At 38.3% G+C, this 21,999-nt stretch overlaps 1 protein-coding gene across 1 annotated transcript in view; it reads right to left on the bottom strand.

Annotated features, from left to right (window-relative positions):
* The window catches only part of Taz (tafazzin, phospholipid-lysophospholipid transacylase), a 72,117-nt gene that overhangs the window by 18,062 nt on the left and 32,056 nt on the right, over positions 1-21,999 (bottom strand). The window contains exon 3 of the mRNA XM_067146179.2: positions 11,070-11,218. Coding sequence (XP_067002280.1) covers positions 11,070-11,218 — 149 coding nt within the window. The remainder of the gene's footprint in view (positions 1-11,069; positions 11,219-21,999) is intronic.

Raw genomic sequence — 21,999 nt, 5'->3', positions numbered from 1 at the left:
AGAACTTCAAAGGCTAAGGGAAGAAACCCCGACAGAAAATAAGTAGGCCTGGCTATTTAGAAGGCAGCCCCTTCACCAGGCTTTGGGTGCTGAAGACCAATAACCTACACACCCGACATTAACTAATTACAGAAACATCAATGAATAGAAGCTGGATGAATAAATTTTATTGGATATGACCTTTAGCACGAAATCGGACATAAGAATTGGAACGTGGAATGTCCAGGCAATGGTGGCAGATAGGCAGACTGGCTGAAGTATCTATGGAGATGAAGCGATACAAGTTGGACATATTAGGCTTGAGTGAGATGAGATGGAATAGGTTTGGTAAGATAAGGACCCAGGAAGGGGACACGGTGTTGTACTCAGGAAGAGAGGAAGAACGTAGAGGGGGTGTTGAATTACTGATCACCCAAAAGATAATGGAGAGTTTGACAGAATGGTACCCAGTCTCAAAAAGGAATGTAGTAGCTCGATTTTCATCAAGAGTAAGACCAATTACAGCAGTGCAGTGTTATGCACTGACAGAAGTAAGAGAAGAAGAGAAAGAGCAATTTTAAGGTCAGCTACTTCGAACCCTGTTAAAGGCAAAGAAAAGGGATATTCTGGTCATGATAGGAGACCCGAATGCAAAAGATGGCAGTGATAACCAAGGAGTAGAAAATATAATGGGAAGACATGGTATAAGTGATAGAAATGAGAATGGTGAAAGACTTAATGAACATTGCAGTCACCACAGGTTGGTGATAGGAGGCACTATCTTCCCTCATAAGAACTGCCATAAAGTGACATGGGTTTCCCCTGACCATAGAACAGAGAATCAGATCAACCATTTCACTATTACCAAGGCTATGCTCCGATTGAAGACTGCAAGTACTAGGCACATACATCAAAAGAGGAGGAGAAAGTATAACTTTGATAAACTGAACGATAAAGAGGTGCAACAATATTTTTCACTAGAATTGAGGAAACGATTCCAACAGCTAAGAGAGGAAGAAGAAGGACAGGATATTGAACATAAGTGGAAGAGCATAGTATCATTTTATTTAATTTTGGAAGCCTCAAGAAAAGTCATTAAGGACATTAAAATTTGAAATCTATAAAATATTTACGAAAATAGAAGAAATTATGCATACAAGATGGACAATGGACTTAAACAGAAAACAAATACATATGGACAATTTTAATTTAAAAAACTGCTGTATTGTGTAACAGGATGTTTTAATGAGGAAGGTAACTTGTGAGGCAGGGTGTATTGCCACGTGTAAATTTTAAGAGTATTTTTCCGGTCATTTCCTCGTTTCCTGTAAGATGCTGGTTCAGCAGAAAGATTATTCTAGAAGAGCTCTGTGATAGGCTAGAATAACGAAGTTTCTTATTGGTGAATGTAAGAGCCGCGAGTGTAATTCCCGTACCCTGAATGGCGACTTGACCAGAGCCAAGCTTATTTCCTGCGTCTTTAGCTTTTGAGGAGCTTAGCGAGCGGATGCGCCTCGGGTCTGTTCCGCCATGTGGACACCGACCTCATGGTAAGCACTATATTCTTGTGTTTGATTTAATTTAAATTCATCCTTGTGTTTCGGCCTTTTCTCATTTAATGTAACTTTCCGTTGTAATGTAAATTTTTGTTTTGTGTATCGGAGTTTCCCCACAGACTATCACATTCACCAATTTTGGTTTTTCTGAATGACTGTGCCTCAACAGACAGTCATAACATCTTTGTTTTCGGAGGCAATTCTCTATTCAGGCTCAGTATTTTGTACTATAATTAAATGTAAATGTGACTTTCTTTCTTGAATAGCGATATTGTATGTCATATTAAATTTTTTTTTCCCGAGGTTGTCTCCAGTCATTCTGTATCAATTCTACGTTAAAGTTTTAATCTCCTACTATTCGAGGAGCTGGATAATCTCGTTGTTCTTCAGCTACTATGTAATTTGTTTGTTTAATTTGATTTTGTATCTTTTTCATTTTGTTAGTAGATTAGTCGAGGATGATTGCCGAGAACCTTTCTTTCCCCACAACCCCATACGATCCTATGGCCTCGTTAGGGTTTCTTCTGCTTTCCACATCCTTCCGTAGTTGTCATTTGGTAGACCTGTAAGTTAAAGTTTTCACATCTCGAACAAAGGTGTTAATTTTATTTTTATTCCATGTATTTCTATTTTCGTTATTTCTTTATTATTATGATGTGTATACGCTCAAGTGCTACAACATTAATACCTGTGAAAAGGTCCTAGGCAAGAGGGAGAGAGGAAGAGAGGAATGCATTACTTCTGAGACATGGGAAGCCGTGTATCAAAGGAAGGAATGCAAGCAAAGACTCAATACCGCAAGAACAAAAGAAGAGAAGGTACACGCTACAACAGACTTTAATCAACTTTTAAAAAATAGTGAAGAGGAGTTTTTGACATGACAAATGAGCATTTATTAATAATCTTGCAACACAAGCAGATACGGCAGCACAAAACAATGATAGTAAGACCCTTTACCACATTATCAAGAGATTAACGCAAAAGTTTTTTAGATCTGACAAACCAGTGAAATCCAAATATGGGAGATTACTATCCACACAAAAGGAACAGCTAGAAAGATGGACAGAATACTTTCTGGAGATTTTGAATCGTGAAACAACCGGGGAAGGGGAGACAGAGGTGATGACAGAAGAAGAGCAGGAAGATGTTGCTATCAGTACAGCACCACCATCGAGAACAGAGATCCAAATGGCCATTAAACAACTAACGAATAGCAAAGCAGCAGGTATGGATAATATTGCACCGGAGGCCTTGAAAGCAGATATGGATACTTCAGTTGAAATTCTGTTCCCACTTTTCACAAAGATTTGGGAAGAAGAGAAGATTTATTGGAATATGATAACTGGAGAGGGATTACTCTCCTTTTGATACCAAGTAAGGTACTCTCGTGAGTAATTCTAGAAAGGATAAAACAGCGGGTTAACTCAAGGCTGAGGAAGGTACAAGCAGGATTTAGAGAAGGTTATTTCTGTATAGACCAAATCAATACACTGCGCATAATTATAGAACAATCCACGTAGACTTTGAAAAGTCGTTTGATAGTGTAATGAGGAAGATGATGTGGAAAGCCATGAAAATTTGGGATTCAAAAGAAAATTATAAAGATAACCCAAGAAATGGATGTCAAGTTTTACATCATCAGGGGATGTTGTCTGAGCCCATCCCAGTAAATTCAGGAGTTAAGCAAGGATGTTTGCTGTCACCTATACTATTTCTTATGGTGCGGGATCTTATGATGAAGAAGGCAATAAATCACCTAAGAGGAATTTAGTGGCGATTGACAGACAGGTTAGAGAACTTGGATTTCACGGATGACATGTGTTTGCCAGCCAGTGGTTTTAAGGATATGGAAGCAAAGCAGAATGATTTAAAAATTGAAGCATCAGAGATGGGATTGAAGATCAATGGAAAGAAAATCAAGGAGATGCACTATAATAACTGCAATAAAGCACTATTATTTTTAGGAAACCAAGAGATCAAACAAGTCAAGCAGTTTTGCTATCTGGGAAGTATGGTCAAAACTGAGGGAGGAACTATAGAAGATACAAGAAATAGAATAAATAAGGCTAACGGAGCATTTGCAATGCTGAGACCAATCTGGAAATCAAGGGAACTTAACACCTATACCAAACTATGCATCTTAAGTACCAATGTCAAGTCAGTACTGCTCCATGGGTGTGAAATTTGGAAGACTAACAAACAACTGATTAACAAACTCCAAACATTTGTGAACAGAAGTTTGAGGAATATCTTGAGAATATGGTGGCCACAAGTGATCTCCAATGGAGCTGTGGAGAACAACCTATCAAACACCCAATGACATTGAGATGCATCGTAGGAAATGGAAGTGGATTGGGCATACATTACGGTGAGATAAAGACAACATAGCAAGACAAGCCCTGGAATAGAACCCACAAGGTAGCAGGAGAAGAGGCAGACCCAGGAACACATGGAGGAGGAGTGTTACAGCAGAAGCGATGGAGAAAGGAGGGAAGACATGGATCGAGATCAGGACGATGACGCAGAACAGAGTCTGGTGGCGGAAGTTCAATGATGCCCTATGCTCCACTTAGGAGATACAGAAAATAAGTCAAGTCAGACACCCTGAAATATTAAAAAAAAAAGTTTTGTCATCAATTAGTTCACTGTACAGGAAAATGATTCTGCATCATGTCTCATGTACCCACTTCAATTTTTTTATCTGTCTCTGCTCCTCTTCCTCTTCATCCAGAAGATTAATGTGTTCAATCACACATAAAAAGAAACACTGTACAAAATCTCGGGAATAGAACCAGCTTTTGCCGTGTGCATTTGCAGAGTTTCGCCCAGATGTGCCACACTGAAACACTGTACATTCAAGATAACAAATGAAATTAACACTAAATCTGAAATAAAAAAGGAAACACTGTGCATTCTACATTAAAACCATTACATCAAATTAAACTGAATTACATTAAAGCTGAGAGGCTATTCTAATGTCAAGTTATTAAAATGACAACTGAAATTAAATTTAAATCAAAACGGAAAACTGAAGGACTGTAATACGTCTTATGCCATTTAACTTCATATGTCTGTAAACATTGTAATCTTGAAAAATCACTGACTCCCAGCTACTGAAAAAATACTGACAGATGTGTATAGACATCGATGGTGATAATGACTGTTGTTTAAAGGGGCCTAACAGCAACGTCATCGGGCTCTAATGATACGAGGTGCAATGAAATGAAAATTCAAAATGTATCCACTGACTAGGATCTAAAATGAATGGTGATGAAAAAACGATCATGAAACAAAAACAATCAGTGGATCCAATTCACAATGTCTTGATTGCTGGGGTGATACGCAGTATCTAAAGGGGTCCAAAATCCAGGTCACCGGCCCCTCATAATGGTACTAATCACTGGTAAAGCAGAACCATGGTGTTCCTCCTATAGCGATACTAATCACAGGTAAAATAGACTCATGATGTTTCTCGCATGGTGGTACTAATCAGAGATAATGCAGACCCAAGGTATGTCACACACAATGGCACCACACACAAGTAACACAAACTCATGGTGTTTTGCACACAATGGCACCACTTGCAAGTAACACAAACTCATGGTGTTTTGCACATAATGGCACCACTCACAAGCAACACAAACCCATGGTGCTCCTCACGTAGTTGGAGTAGACACGGGCGCCGGTATTCCCGTGGTGTTCCTCACTTGGTGGAACTAATCACAGGCATGTATACTTGTGGTGTTGCTCACATAGTGGTACTAATCATAGGCAATGTAGACCCACAGCGTATCACACATTACGGTAACGCCCACAGGCAACACAAACCCAGGGTGTTCCTCATATAATGGTACTACTTTCAGGTAACGCAGACCAATAGATTTCCTCACATAGGGGTAATCACAGGTGCCAGCCAAACCCGTGGTATTTCTCACATAGGAGTACTAATCACAGGCAACGTAAACCCATGATGTTCCTCATATATTGGTACTGCTCTTAGGTAATGCAAACCGATTCTGGACACAGTTGAACAACACATTCGAGCACAGCACTTGACACTTACTCTTGCTAGGTACTTGTCTATGCAACCGAGTGTCACACCATGGTGGAATACACATGCCGACACTTATCACAAGCAACACCCAGATCCGTAGTGTTCCTCGCATAATGGTACTGCTCCTAGCTAACGTAGACCCATGGTTTTCTTTGCAAGGTGGTATTAGTCGCAAGTAACGTCAACCCATGGTGTTCCGCAGGTAATGGTACTAATCACAAGTAGTCTCATGGTTCTATTGTCATCATACCTTGGTTGCCCCTTTTAGTTGCCTCTTACGACAGGTAGGGGATACCATGGGTGTATTCTTCATCAGTGTCCCCACCCACAGGGGTTGTGTATAGCCATTGCTGAGATGGTTGCCACTGAAACTGAAGTGACAAATCACGAATATGTGTAAACATACTTTTTCTTTAAAAAGTTTATATTTATCCAAAGCCATCCCTTCTCAGTTTCGACTCAGTTAATTTATAACAGATTTATCAGCCTGCTGAAAATAATTTTGAGTAATACATTTATAAACTACCTGATAAAAAAATGGTAACAGTATTATACATGAAAATGAAACAATGTAATGAAAATAGAATGGCATGTTTCGTTCTTCAAAGAACGCATCGTCAGATTCCATCAAATCACACTCAAATATTTTAAAATGTACAAACATTTATGTTTATTTTCGTTTCAATACTTAGGAACTAAATATGGAACTTATATTAATGAAGTTCTTTTTTTTCTCTCCACTCTAGCTTAGAATGCCTTTAACCTGTGAGAGGGCGCGAGAATTTTCGAACGTCACAGGTCACTCACGGAGTTTTCCTCTGTGATCACGGAAAAGGCAAATATAGCTTCACTCATGGTATATTTGTGTCACAACTGATATATCTTTATAGCTGGATTATTACATTTTGACATAAATAAATACTCATAGGAGTCATACGTCTGCGCTAAATCAATGTTTTTGTACCTTTTTAAAAAATTGTTATAATGGACTATAACGGCAACAGAATTTTTATAAAGCTATGCATATTTTACAGAAGTTGTAAGACGCTGGTTAATAGAGCAAACGCCTGAAAAGCTTTACATCTGATATGTTTTTGACATGCTCTATTGGTGAAAAATATCTAATTCCCTCCATGGGAATTTAGAATTTTCCATTCGGAATTGCTAGGCGGGCAATAATTCCATTGTGGAGATTTATCTCCCGTATGCAGTTATCAGACTGTGCCTCTTATATAGGCTCACCTGCATACACCCAGCGTCAGTGGGTAGGGTCTGACACATCCCACTCTGACGAGTCTAGTGTCAGACCTAAGACGAAACGCTGGTTAATAGAGCAAACGCCTGAAAAGTCTTACATCTGATATAGTAAGACGTAATTAAAAAAAAACAAGAAAACACAATAATTGCCTACTGTAACAACACGTGCCATAACTAATTACATAATTACACTGACAGTTTTCCACAAATTTCTTGAAGACTTCTGAGAATGTTTATCAAGCTATTTTTGTTCCTTTCCACTATTTATATCGTCAAGTCTATAAGCTCGCAGTAAGAACTTGAAACGCTTGAGAGCTATACAATTTCAAACGAATTCCACACCAGTGTCATCTAATCTTACAAATTCAGGTGGAAAGCTTTCAGAATTCCTGAAATATACAAAAGACCAAAGATGGCTTGAATTTCTGCACCCTTTACTTCAATTTTTCTCTATTCATATGTTTGTAAATTTGTTTTATGTTACTCACCATATCGTCAGTGAAAAACAGTTTCCACACATCTAGTGGAGTGCATGCTTCAACGGCTTGTCTCCGCACTTGAGGTAAATGGGTTCGTATTATATTGTGAGCAAGAGTCATAACATTTATAGGCAGTACATGAACGATCCAGTGTATTGGTTTGTTGCATTTACTTCCTCATCTAGTTCACCTAGTTCCTGTAATTCATCAATAGAAATTTCAGAATGGGAGTAGTCTTCCAACACTTCGGCATCATCAACAACATTATTTACTCCATCAATTGGTATTTCTTCTGTTTTTTCAGTGAGTAACTGTGTTTGAAATGAATCTTCCACATTTCCATTTAGCAGTTGATGCTGCTCCTCATGTTCCACACTGCCCAACAGTTTCCGAATTCTTTCATTTTCTTCTTCCATGTCAATGCAGAATGTCAGAAAGGACTACACTACTGAAATATGTACACACTGAGCATAAATGTTTGCGAAATTTTGTAACATACGAGGCAGCACACGGATGAAAACTCTGGCTTGCTGAGAAACGCGCAGGATCGCACACAGATGAATGCTCGAGGTGTTCATGAAAAGCACGCTCACACTGACGATGTGATTGTTACCAGGCTAAAACTTTCCTCACCACTAGCCAACAGTTTGAGGAAAAGGTACTGAGAGGGACAGCCCATAAGCACAGTCCTATGATAATACACATTCCTAATTGTTTAGAGCCCAGACGAAAACTCACACTTGCACTATTCTCTCTCCTAATCTACCTGGAACAAGCAGAACAAAAAAAACAGATAAAAAATAAAGATACGTCAACTCAATTTTCTTAATTTTGTATACCATTAAATTTGAGCATATGTTTGATTTTCTTTTACGTTAGACAACATACGCTCACAGCTGGGAATTATCGCAATAAACTTTTATTAGGAAGCTCACTTTATTTTTATTCTTCTATATTTTCCTGTCAGAATACAGATCATTATATTTCCTTCTAAATGAATTTTGACATGTTCAGTTACGAGGATGATAGTGGAATTCTTCCTAAATTAATTTCTAGGTTGTCTGTCGAGATGATGCTAATTCACACCTTGAAAATCATACAGTTAAATGTTAACAAGTAAACTGTTAAATGTGGGACTAATTTATTTTGGGTTATTAAATTATCCATGGATAAGGATCAGACTCAATTCTTCTTGAACAATCTGAAACTCATGGTTTAACATGATTTACAGTCACCACAAATTAATTCTATTTCCAGTTTAACGAGATGATAGGACATAATAATAAAAAAATATAAATTATGCATCCGAAGAGCCAAGTATAAAAATGTGATTAAATAGTTGGTTTTTTTTTTTACCTATATTAGTAAGAAGCTAATATGCATGTTGAATTGCATACAACATTCAATGTTGTTTAAAAATGTTCCCAATATGAGAGTTAAATGACGTCATCAAAATATATTTTTTTATTGCATTGGAATTATGATATTTGGGAGCAGTATCAGAGGAATTGTGTACTAAGCTTTGAGTAAAACGAGTTCATGGAAAGCTACCATGTGAACTGTTGGCACTGATAGAGTTTAAGCCACTTCATCCATATAAATTGCCCATGGATGACTAGTGATGCATTTATGTAGACAAGTCCTTGATAGAATTAAATATGGTGTGAATATGACGTGTTGTAAATTATTACCATCAAGTATTTCTTTGCAACGAGTTGAGTGAGTCTTCAAAAGCCTAAAATAAGTCACAGTTGAATGATATTTCTAAAGAATTACCTCCTAATATATCGGTCATGATTTATTAATGCTGCAAGATGTGGAAAAATGAGTAAGAACGAATTACACTTCTTTTTGTGAAGCTAACCCCAAATGTGTCAGTTATAATCTTTATACAAGATAATAAAAATGCCAATAAACTTAATACGACTAATTTCTTGATTTAAAAGGAAGAAAAAATGCAAATGCTCTGTATATTTGTAGAGTTTTCAGATATTCGCATTATTTGTAGTTAGATGGTGTGGTTGTAGATAGCCGAGATGGTATCTGTGTTACTGTCATTTTTATAATTATTATTTTTCAGAATTTGACCATTTGACTAGTGTTAGTTATAAGTGCTCCATTGTTGTGGATGTCTCAGGAAAGCAACGTTGTTGAGTCTGCCTTGTGAATATTTGTGAAGCTCACAGAAGATTAATTTTTGTAGAATTAAATTATTTTTTGAGAAACGTGCAATGTTCAAATCTCGATAATCGGTCAAATTATTTTGTAAAATTTACACTTCTAACAGTGAATAACATCCAAGCAGATTATGTAATTTTTAAAAAATGAAGGTTATTTCAATTTTTTCATTCAGTGAGACATTACTATGTAATTATATTAATATCAGACATTGATTTCAATATTTAAGATTTTCTTTTCTCAATTCTCCAGAATGTTTTGGGAACCAGCAGATATTCAATTAGAGCATTTTGAATGAGTCTGTTTCAAAGATTTATTGTAAAATTAAATTTTAAAGAAACAGAAGAAAATATTTGAAATTTGTGAGGAAAATTAGGGAAGTAATATTGATGTACCACCCCACTGGCTTGAATCTGTTGAATTTGCAACGTTTCAATCGTATAATAAGTTGAGTTTTTATTACAAGTAATATATGGCATATTTAGCCTGTATTGTCAACTTTGAAAAGTTTAAAGATATTAACATTAAATATAATGTTAATATCTTTAAAATAATAAGTTGAGGAACTATCATTACTCACTATCACAGATTTTCTTTTTGATAAGGCCTAAACTGAATAATTGTGTGAAATGAACGGTACTTCAGTGAGTTCATTAGCCTTTATCACTGCCATTTCCTAGATCCTCTATATGATCCATGCACTACGACAATACTTTATGTGCGCCAGAACGATTAAGGACTGATCACTTCCCAGCAGGGTCGCGAATTTTAACCATAACTGGATAATTCCCCCGATATGGGGACTAGGTGTATGTGTCGTCTTCATCATCATTTCATCCTCATCATGACGCGCAAGTCGCAGACGGGAGTCAAATCAAAAGATCTGCACCTGGCAAGCCGAAGTCCTTGGACACATCCCGGCACTAAAAGCCATACGCCATTTCATTACTACTAGAGCTCTCTCTTATCTCTCCACAAATGTGCTAGGGTACGTGTTGTCATCAGAATTTTATACATGGTACGGGCACAATATGTACCACTCAATCACTCACTCATCACGTAGTTCAGGAACCGCCAAACCAATGAAAGACTGGCATTAAAAATTTTCTGAAATTCTGTTCTTCCTCAAGCTTGCCTTTGCTCATTTGCTTTTATGCAAATGTATTCAAGAAGTTAGATATGGTTGCAACCCCTGAATGACCAGAAATTTTACAAGGCTTATTCATCTTATTCAAGGAATAAGACCTGTCTTGAGAAGAAACAAATTTGTAACTTACAAAATAAATTTGTAACTTACATGCTTTTGGACCACACTAATACACATGTCTCCTGAGCAATGGCTGTGGGAATCATTTCAAAGTACACAGCTAAGGCAAATCAAGTTTTATCAAGCAGCCTTAATTTTAAAAGGTGAACATAACCATTAACAACACTTCACAAATCCTTGACACACATACACACACATTTACTTCACATAAAATAAAATGAAAACATTTTATTATGTTATGATATCTAAGAAACTTGTAATTAGTTATTAAAAAAATTTTATTTATTAAGTCAACATACCTGATACACTCCTCTGCCTCTAATAACTGGAACACATTTACCCAACATAAAGAAATACGAGTGGAAAACATTTGTAAAACATATATCATGAGCTGCTAACGACCATCTCATCCGTTTTCGGCTACAAAGATGTTTGAGGCTCAACGCACCTGCAAACAGTACAGGATATTAAACCTCAATCACTTTCCAAAACAAAATGCATTAAAAAAAAAAGAGAAAGAAAATCTTGTCTTGCAGTATGCACTACACAATAATACAGATCCTGTTAGAATGCATTCAATTAACTGTTAACTTTATGAAACACCAAAATCAATATCACTAAAATTGTTTTCTAATAGGAAACATTTTAAAGAAATATTCTGTCCTAATGACAATAACGCTCTTTATAGGTCAACTGTGAAGTTCACCACTACTGTCAAAGAAAGAAGAAAATTTAATTGCAGGTAAGAAAGCAATCCCATACACAAGACTTATTCCATTCATTCCAGCATTCAGTAACCTTAAAAAAAAGTAACATATGAAGTCATATACAGAACGACAGAATGTCAAAGGAAAATGCCACAGGAGAAACACAATGACAGATCACTGTAGAAAGAAGGAGCAACAGGAAGAGGAGACAAGGATAATCTTGTAGATGATAATTATGGGCTTTTGGGCTTATGCCATGTCAAGAAAACAAAGCAAAACTCTTTATGTTTCGCAGAGAACTTTGCTCCGCGTCTTCAGAAGAAAATTTCGACTGTTCACGAGGAAGACTTCTACAATAATGAGGGTTTGAATTTAAGAATGCTTTATCGTTGGAGCTGCAGTGTACGATCGTTCGTCACCAGGCGGCACGCTGTATGTTGGCGCAATGCTCGAAGTAGGAGCTGACGACAACATTAAGCTCCAATTAAGATGTTCTGTCACACCGTGCGTGCTTGAGAAGTACAAGAGAGGACATCAGATGAATTAGGGACGAATATGGTAGCAGAAAAAAATAAACTAATAAAATAAAATGCAACAAGACACCAGGTTTTCTCCACACACTTTCTTTCCATTCTTCAGCTCTGTTCTATTCTATCCTGGTATCTTTCATTGCATTTTATTTTATTAGTTTCTATTTATTTCTTCTACCACATTTACCCCCGATTCCTCTTTGTTACTTCTCATGCACACACGGTGTGATGGAAATATCTAAATTGGAGCTTAATGTTGTCATCAGCTCCCACTTGGAGCGAGCCACCTGGTGACGAATGAGCGCACCACTACAGCTCCAACGGTAAAGCATTCTTAAATTAAAACGCTCATTATTGTAGAAGTCTTCTGAAGTTGCGGAACAAAGTTCTCTGTGAAACATAAACAGTTTCTCCTTGTTTTCTTGACATGGTATAAGCCCAAAAGGCCATAATTATCATGTCTACAAGCACGGGCCTTGAAAGCATCGATTTTAACAAAGATAACTTTCATATCTTCATGCACTGCCATATTTAAAATACTGTAAATGGGTTCTCTCTGCATCGGTCCCGGATCCTCTACATCCATTTCTTCTCAGTCACCTCATGAGCTTGTTTCAGCTTCTCAACTTCATTAGGAGGGCAGATGTTAACAGTAATTTAGGGGCCATCTGAGATATCTTCAGTCTTGATGTGGGGGTGCAGAAAAAGAAGAGAGCCAGATACAGACAGAAAAGGGAAAGAGACACTTAAAGATGAATACAGGAGATAAAAGAACAGGTAAATAGGACAAAGATAGAGGAAAAGATTCCAACTGGTAAATACAAATAATGGAAATGATCAAACAAGTGCCAAATGAAGTCATAAGCTAACCGGACAAAAAATTAGTCACCCCCACAAGCATTACATAAAATCAACTTCATGGTCCATATCGCACTTCAATAGATTCACAATTAAGTATTTATTTATTTTCCACCTAGTCGATACAATGATTGCTTAAGGCAATTTAATGGTTAAAAGTGGTATATGTTTCGTATATTATCAACATCTTCAGCCACATAACACTATTTAGATGAAAAATATATAAATTGACAAAGTAATGCTTTAGAGGAAGTGTCCTTAAAAATTAACATAGATGTTTTACCTGCCATTTCAACATGTCCCACAGATTTTCAATGGGGGTTCACGTCAGGTGATTTTGCGCCAATGGGGATGTAATAGGGTGGGGGAGTGATCCATAAAACCAGTCACATATGCGACCAGACCGATGAACTTTGCTGTTGTCACCTTGAAAAATTGGGCAGATGTTGAAAAGGCAACAACTGATAATCCAGAATGTTTAAAAAACATGCTGGTTCAAGTTAGTAGTCACCTCAGTGAGCGGGCCCAATCCATGATAAGAAATATACTTACAAAACATCACAGACCCATCTGCGGCTTGAATCTGACCTTGCACACATCCAGGGCGAAACGCTTCATTGGGCCTTCGGTGCACTTGACGACGTGCGTCATTGGAACACAGTTAAAGTTAAAAGTTTCACTGTTCCGTATTGAAGAATATTACAGTTAAAATTGAAATAATTGATAAAGAGATTCAACCTATTCAATAGGTTGGAACACAGGCAAAAACATGATTTGTCAGACCACATTATGTTCCGCCAGTCAGCTATTGTCGACATTCGATGCTTTCCGTCCCACTGAAGATGTGCACCTTTATGTGCCTGTGTGAGGAATGGCCTCTTGCGAGGTGACCAACTCCAAATGTTCATTGCAACCAGTTCCCATCACAATGTTCTCTCGGTAACAGGTTGGGATGGAACTTCATTCATTGACTACAGCATTTCCTGTCGGGTTTGGAAGCGATTTTTATTCACAAGCCATGAAACGCATTCCGGTCCCTCTCAGTCAGGATCTTCCTCCGACCACAATTCTGACGTCATGATTCGTGGCTATGTGTAGTACACCACTTCTTGTAGACACGCGAACAGTCTGCTGCGAAACACGAACAAATCCATCAACTTCCGCACCGCAAGGCCATGGGCATAGCCAAACATGATTACCCCTTTTGCCACTCTGGCACATCCTTATATCTACCCATGTTGACGTTCGCTGTCCACTTGAAACATCAATGTCTCACTGATCGCTACTGCCTTATGCTCACGTAGAGGCAGTGCACGTGCGGTTGAGCACAGGACTCGTTTGCTCCATCTGTACAGGTTTAACGATCCATCTGTGCGTGTGCACTAGGGTGATTAATTTTTTGTCCAGTGACACCAAAGGAACATTAGGGTAAACACGACAGGTCAGAGTGAGATGGTTCCTCAATGAGCGTTGAAGCCTCTTCTCAGCAATTGAAGCTGGGAAGTAGAAACAAGCTCATTCGGGGAGGGTGAAAAGAAATGAATCTAGAACTGTTGGTACCTCCTCTTCCTGTGTTTATTCTATTGTGTTCCTTTGATGTTCTTATCTTCTTATTTGCAACACACAAAATGATGTTAAAAATTTAACTTTCTTATGAAATCTTTCTGTTAAGCAATTAAAGAATGACATTAAGTAATCAAGGGTAATTACACACATTTTGTTTTAATAAGAAAACTGAATAATATAGGATAATCAGACAGCAAACAGGCAACACAAACTGTGAAGAAGAAAGAAAGAAAGAAAAAAGAAAAAAAGAAAGAAAGAAGAGGAAAAAAAGAAAGGAAGAAAAGATGAAGAGGAATTTACGTAACGATGTACACACAATGGAGGATAAAAACTGTTATGATGATAAAATGCTAAAATATTGCTTTTGCGCCTTAGCTCAAACAAATAATTTTTTCCCTGTTGTTTCCTTTGCCACTATGACTAATCTCATCAAGATATCTTTCATGTAAAAGGAGGCAAAATATAACAATAAATTGCATGAAAAATCTTCCAGTTCAAAATAACTTATGGTCAGAATTTAAAATGCAATATTATGCAGGTTGCTATGAATAAAGCCTTTAAAGACTATACAATATGATATTTCAGGTATTCCAATGTAACGTGTGTTAACAGTTGAACAATTAAAAAGACAAATTTGGAGAATGAAATAATAGTTGATCAAAATCCCACCAATTGCAAAAGATAGCTCTTACTTTTGAGTATACTACGGGCTATTACTTTCTGAAATAAAACTTTTCCCAGTATTTTAAATATTGAAATAACATACTGTAATGGGTGTTACACAAATGCAACCCACTTGTTGAGGTACATGATGAAAATCAATAAACTGTGTGAGATGACAGCTAATAGATACTTGCAAATTTTATTGCAGATCAAGAAACTCTAAAAAAAACCTAAACATATAATTTTCAAAAAGGACAATCCCTGTGTTTTTTTGTTATTTCACTATTTTTAATGTAACGGGTGTTACAGGAATTGTAACGGCTGTTACACAGTTGACAGAAAGCATTATAACTGAGCGAAATTGGCAAAATGTTTACCGGTAATTAAGCATTGGAGCTCAGGAACAAATTTAATGACTTCTTAAAAGTTATTCTGAAACTCCTTGTATTTTAATAGTTATTTATTATTAAATGCACATTAGAATAATATTCATAAGTAGCGTACCTGTGCGAGAACTCTCACAAGTGGAAATCCACCTCCCCATTCCCACCGCCACTTTCTCCCCACATCCGCACGAAGGGTGAATTTATTTCTGACTTATTAAGCGTCTTTGCATACAATGTTTGATGTAGTATCATTGGTATCAAGTACCATTTAACCGAAACTACCCCGGTGTATTGTGCATGCCGTATGCGTTAAAACAAATATGAGTCATTATTTCCATAAGAACATCAAACCGCACCGAACCAAGCATCGGTAAAATATTCGCGGACACTCAATCACAGGTTGGAAAATAGGGCGAACCACGGATTTTCCTATCCCCCTCTCCAAGTCTTAACCTATCTGGCTAAGTTTTGAAGCACTCACTTCGTTACCGTACTCCTGATTACACTCAACAACACAACACAATAGACCATGCAAAGCTCGGTCGTACCACTGCTAAGACTTGATGAAAAACGTATGCCTGAGCATACATCCATAATCCTGGTCATATTGGACATTCTGACTGGGGCTGAACTATGACTTAAACGGCATCCAGATTGTCACAGTTGTTCTCGGGGACCTTGAAAACTATGGATTCGACATTAATATCTGGGTGCTAGGGGTTTCTTGCCCCCACAGTCGTTTTTTGTTTCAGATAGTAAGTTATAAGTGTACCAAGTTTGGTTGAGAGCTATGCTGGAACGTACATACTTTCATCCGTAATCTCGATCATTTTGGACATATTCTTTTCCGCCCGTTCTTACGCCATGTCAATGGGGCTGATCATGGATTTAAATTATATGTGGAGTGTGACTATTCACCTCAATGACCCCAAAAACTATAGATTGTACATTAATATAGGTCGTTATATATTATTTTTTTATACTTCACCCCCTATCCATCACCGCCCAAAGGAGTCGTATGAGTGATCTATTATTTTTATACTTCACCGCCTATCCATCCCCGCCCAAAGGAGTCCTATGAGTGTCTTATAAAATAGTATATTTTTTTCCAGATGGTAAGTCACATGTGTACCAATTTTGGTTGGCAGCTGTGCCCAAACGTACATGCATGCTGCTGTAGAATCTTGGAGCTGTTGTTGGGGCCCGTAGGGTTTACAGAGTTTTGTTCTTTGTGTCAAGAGGCTTAAAATGGAGCTTTGTCTTGTCCTTTTATGACAAAATCAATATTTTGCCCATATTAGCCTAGTATTTTTGTATCTCCTCTCGACCCTCCCCCCTCGAATAGAATTGAAAATAAAATACAGCTCATGTCCCCCGGGATAATGTATATTTACATCAGTAAAACAATTTTTAGAATCAGTCCAGTAGTTTCTGAGATTACCCTCCAAATGTACACAAACTCACAAAATGCACACTCTCTCTTTATTATATTAGTATAGATTAGGAGAAACTTTAGAAAAATCTAGCACTAATATTATTACAAATTCTACTCGCTTCATTTTGAAACCTCAAAAACTGCATCTAACTTTAACAATAATTATTTTAATATGTTCATCACAAGGTATGGCTATTTCTAATATGTACTGTTCATAGAGTTAAACACACCACTATTGATTGATAGTTTAAAAATCATGCCAAGGTTGCACTTTTCATGGAATCTACACATATGTTCATAAAAATCAGAACACCTTGAAACACTAGAGATAGGAAGTTCATACTCACAGGACATGTTCATTAGTATGTTCTGCAGAAACGATGAGCATTTCAGTCACCTAGGTTCAGCATGTGTCCGTTGCCTAGTAGGCACTTGGTCCTCCGTGGGCACTGATAACTTGTTCCATGTCGTCTGGGGTGTCGTGCAGAAAGGGTATGGCTATAGTTGGCAGGATGTCATTCACGCACCGACTGTAACTTGTGGTTGTACCCAATAGCACCCCACACCACAAGGCCTTGAGTTGGCGCTGTATGTCTTGTGCGAATGCAGTCAATGTGATGCCTCTTCCCCTGTCTGCGGCAAACCAAAATGCGGCCATCATTTTCAAACAAACAGAACCTGGATTCGTCCAAAGTACTATCGCACTGCCATTCGTGCCCCCAGTGACGTTGTTCCAAACACCATTGCAGTCTAGCACGTTTAAGCACATTAGTCAAAGGTAGGCGAAGAAGTGGGCGATGCGCCGGTAACACAAACCGTAATAAACGGTGATGGACCGCCACTCCTGATTGTGTATGATGTGTTACGCTGTTCCACTGTTGCACCAGAGCCGAGGAGGACGTAGATCTGTCTGCAATGCCATTTGGCTGAGGTGTCGATCTTCTTGGGGGTCTGGTTGGTGGGACCAGACCCATCTCGTCGTGTGCTACAGTCTTTCATGAACCATTCTATACACACCCGTTGCAGTGCCAACACACTTCGTCCCACATGAGCAGCAATTTCCTGGATGGAGGCATCATGTTCTCTCATGCTAATAATGCGCCCTCTTTCAAACTCAACTTGCATGCGCCTCCGAGGCATCCTGCATGTCTGCTTAAGTCACACTGATCCATCAACTTCGGTTTATAGCGACAACATGAGCATCGGGCACATTTTAACAGTCTGTGGTGGTACGACGAGATATTGATGTGGACCTTGAATCTGAGAGCCGACATGGTTCAAATGCTAATTATTTCTTCAGAACATACTAATGCACATGTCCTGTGAATATGAACTTCCTATCTCTAGTCTTTCAAGGTGTTCTGGCTTTTATAAACATGAGTCTATGATTTTTAATAGTATTTTTGTTCTTTTGCAATAGAACAGTTGTTTCCTTTTTCTTTTTCCATTTGACTTTATGCTGCACTGACACAGATAGGTCTTTTGGCGACAAGGGGATAGGAGAGGGCCAAGAGTGAGATGGAAGCAACCGTGGCCTTAATTAAGGTACAGCCCCGGCATTTGCCTGGTATGAAAATGGAAAACCACGGAAAACCATCTTCAGATCTACCGACAGTGGGGTTCGAACTCACTATATCTCGAATGCAAGCTGACAGCTGCACTGCCAACTCGCTCGGTATAGTTGTTTCTTCCGAGATACATAGTTTTTGTAAAATATCAAGATACTGATGAAGCTTGTCTTATTATTTTTTTTTACATTGCAAAAATAAAAACTTTCATGGCTAGTACTTTAGGTTATCAAACATAACTCAAAAAACAATTATGATAGCAGATTATACGTCAACATGTTTAGTGCAAAGTATCCCTTTTGGCAGTTATTCTTGGTTTAATAAACCAGGTCTTGACAAAGAGACGGCAGAAAGTTGACTGTTTAAAGGAACTCAAAACCATGAGAAAATCAGAAAATACAGGTTGGTTATCCCACAGAAAAACCATTTTCAAGTCCTGAACTTAACAGCGACATAGATATAGTTCTTGCGTTATGTGGGTATTTTTTTTTTTTTTTTTTGTATTATAACACAACTTCTGCTAAGGTCCCACATAAAACACACAAATCTTTCTCTGTTCTAATTTCTTAAGTTTCCTTCTCCTCTTAAGCAAAGCAAGGAGGGGGGAGGGGGAGGGGGGGGAGGGTGGGAAGAGGAGGGAAAGGTGAGACTTGGTAGGGAAATACAACATGCACAGGTGAGATTAAACATTTCAATTACAGTATTTTGAATGACATACGTATGATCAGTATTTATAAAACAGCATTCCCAGATTTTCATGGCCAACAAGATCAAACTTGACAGCATGCATTCAATAATCTTGCTTACTTCCCAATCCTACCCCTGTCCTATTACATCATCAGACTTTATCCACAGTACATCTTGATTCACAAATATTTCCAGTGTGAAAATGGGAAACCATGGAAAACCACCTTGAAGACTGCCAACAGTGGGGTTCAAACCCACTACAAAGGGCACTAGGAAAGTTTTGCAATGTGAGTGAATGCTTTAGACTTTTTCAAATAATTTCCAGCACACACAATACACTTCTCCATACGTCGAAACCAGTCACTGAACCAACTCTGCCACTTTTCTTTGGTTACATTTTCACACTCTTGATCCCATGCTGCCAGAAGCTCCTCGTCGGATGCAAAACGCCGCCCTTTCAGCTTCATCTTCACTTCTGGGCAAGTGCGAAGTCACACAGGGCAAGATCAGGACTATATGGAGGGTGATCAAGCACAGTCAACCCTGATCTGGCAAGAAAATCCATTGTTACGTTAGCATGATGTGCTGGAGCATTGTCGTGATGCAAGAGCCAAGTGTTGAGCCGTGAGCTGAGGCAGACAAGTCGCATTGTACCACGTTGCAGTAACTGTCCTTTGTGTTTCTAGCACAACCCGAGTCAGAATGCCCCATTTAGTGACGAATACGCAATCATCCTTTTCTTCACTGACCTTGACTTTCGCACAGTCACAGGAGTACCCTCATCTTCAAACAGCCACACCTTGTTCTGGGATTTTGTCGGGTCATTGAAATAATAAAGCCAAGTTTTGTCATGTGTAACGATGCTATTGACGTTATGCAAAGTCCCATTTTCAAACTGTTTTAGCATTGTTTGGCACCATTTCACTCAACGTGCCCTTTGTTCCTCTGAAAGTGAATGGGGCACCCAAAGGGAACAAACCTTTCTAAAATGGAGATGGTCATGTAGAACTGAATGAATAGCTGGTGCAGGAATGTGGAGGGTCTATTCTACCTGCCGATATGTCAACCGCCTCTCTTGCTGCAACATTTTCCTCACAGCTTCAATGTTTTCCAAAGTCACTGATTCAGACGGTCACCCAGAACGAGGATTGTCTTCAACCCCAAAATTTCCCCTCTGGAACTCTTTGTACCAGCGGAAAATTGTTGTCCGATGTGGACAGTCTTTCCCCAGCACAGGAGTCATTTCCTCCAGGCACTGGTCAACAGTTAATCCATGAGCAAAATTGTAGCGGATAATTGCGGGATATTCACCTTTAGAACACACTGACATCTTAACTTGCTTTCAATCGCACTGCTTGGTAACAACTGGTGTGAAGGTCGCGCCTTGCTGCTTCTAGACCTGTTTTCACCCCTCTTTTCATCCCTCAACCGTAACAGGGATGTCAAGCCAACCGTTTTTGCGTATTGCAAAACTTTTCTAGTGCCCTTTGTATCTCCCGAATGCAAGCTCACAGCTGTGCACCCCCTAACCACACGGCCAACTCACCCGGTGGAAATGGGACTAACGGGTAGACATAACTTAAATGATACTATAGTGCAGTACACTGTAGATGAAAACAATAAGTATGTCAGCGCTGATCTGGACTTTTTACCTACAAACTTGCATGAAATACGTGTATATATTGCTCTTTGCATTCTAAAGAGATTAGGACAGACACCTACAATTCATAGGTAGAGGTTCAAAGACGTAAGTGTTGAGATGCCGTATTTTAGAACTGTCATGCAGTAAAATTTTATAAATCTTCAGATTCAAAGGCTGCACTCGGCTATAAATAGCCACACGAGATTATATATATATCCCCCTTAGTGACGGAATATCCTTAAATCCTCCCTTAGTGAGCACCTACACTCTAATATGAATGTATTCTCAAAATTTCATTTCTTTATGTACAGCAGTTTTGTTTTGGCGATGATGAACCAGTCACTGAAGAACTTCTAAGGTAATATGTTGGAAGTTTTAAAGATTTTATATGACTTTCTTCACGTTCTACTCCTACTACTGTTCAGTTAGTGTAGTGGAATGAATTGTGTAGCATTTCTGAATAATACAGAACAGGTCCCATTATAATATTTGTAGCAGATCAGTCAGTTAGGACATGGATTCTAGTCAATGAACATGGGTGGATGCATATGGGTTAAAGTTTGTCCAACTAATAATTTATACTTAGTTTTAATTTTTAAGGCATTTCCTCATCTACAGGCCCCCGCAAAAAAAACTTTACCCTATTGTGATATACTGAAAAAGTAGCTATTAAGAGCCCAGGCCATCACAGGGATCATCAAAATGGAGCAGCTCGACTTCCAAATGAAGGGAGGGCAGTCTGAATGGTTGACAGAAAAGTTACACTGTAATATGACCTAACACGTCAGTTTGATAAAATTCTGGAAACCTTTTCTAATGCTAATGTCGGTAATAGGCAAATGCAAACAAAACTAAAATGTAAATTGGAGTCAATGGACAAAGGTGTTTTGAAGGATTTAACTGATTTCTTGCAACTCTTCAAGAAGCCACAGATGACTTGGAATATGAGAGGAAGGTAACCATCCAGAATGTACGGCTGTGGTTTCACAGCCTCAAAAACCACAGTGAGCAGAAAACTGGTGACAAGGAAGTCATGGTGACAATAAAATGATGTTCTACCTTTATACAAGAAAAATTGTCGTTGGACATAAACCACAAAATAGCAACATTTCTCTCCCCTTGTTTTCATGGACTGTAAATTTCATATATAAAATAAAAGCTAAAGGTGATAATAATAACGTACATTG

The sequence above is a fragment of the Anabrus simplex genome, chromosome 4, assembly GCF_040414725.1.
Source record: "Anabrus simplex isolate iqAnaSimp1 chromosome 4, ASM4041472v1, whole genome shotgun sequence".
Lineage (NCBI taxonomy): Eukaryota > Metazoa > Arthropoda > Insecta > Orthoptera > Tettigoniidae > Anabrus > Anabrus simplex.
This window is presented reverse-complemented; position numbering and strand designations above follow the sequence as displayed.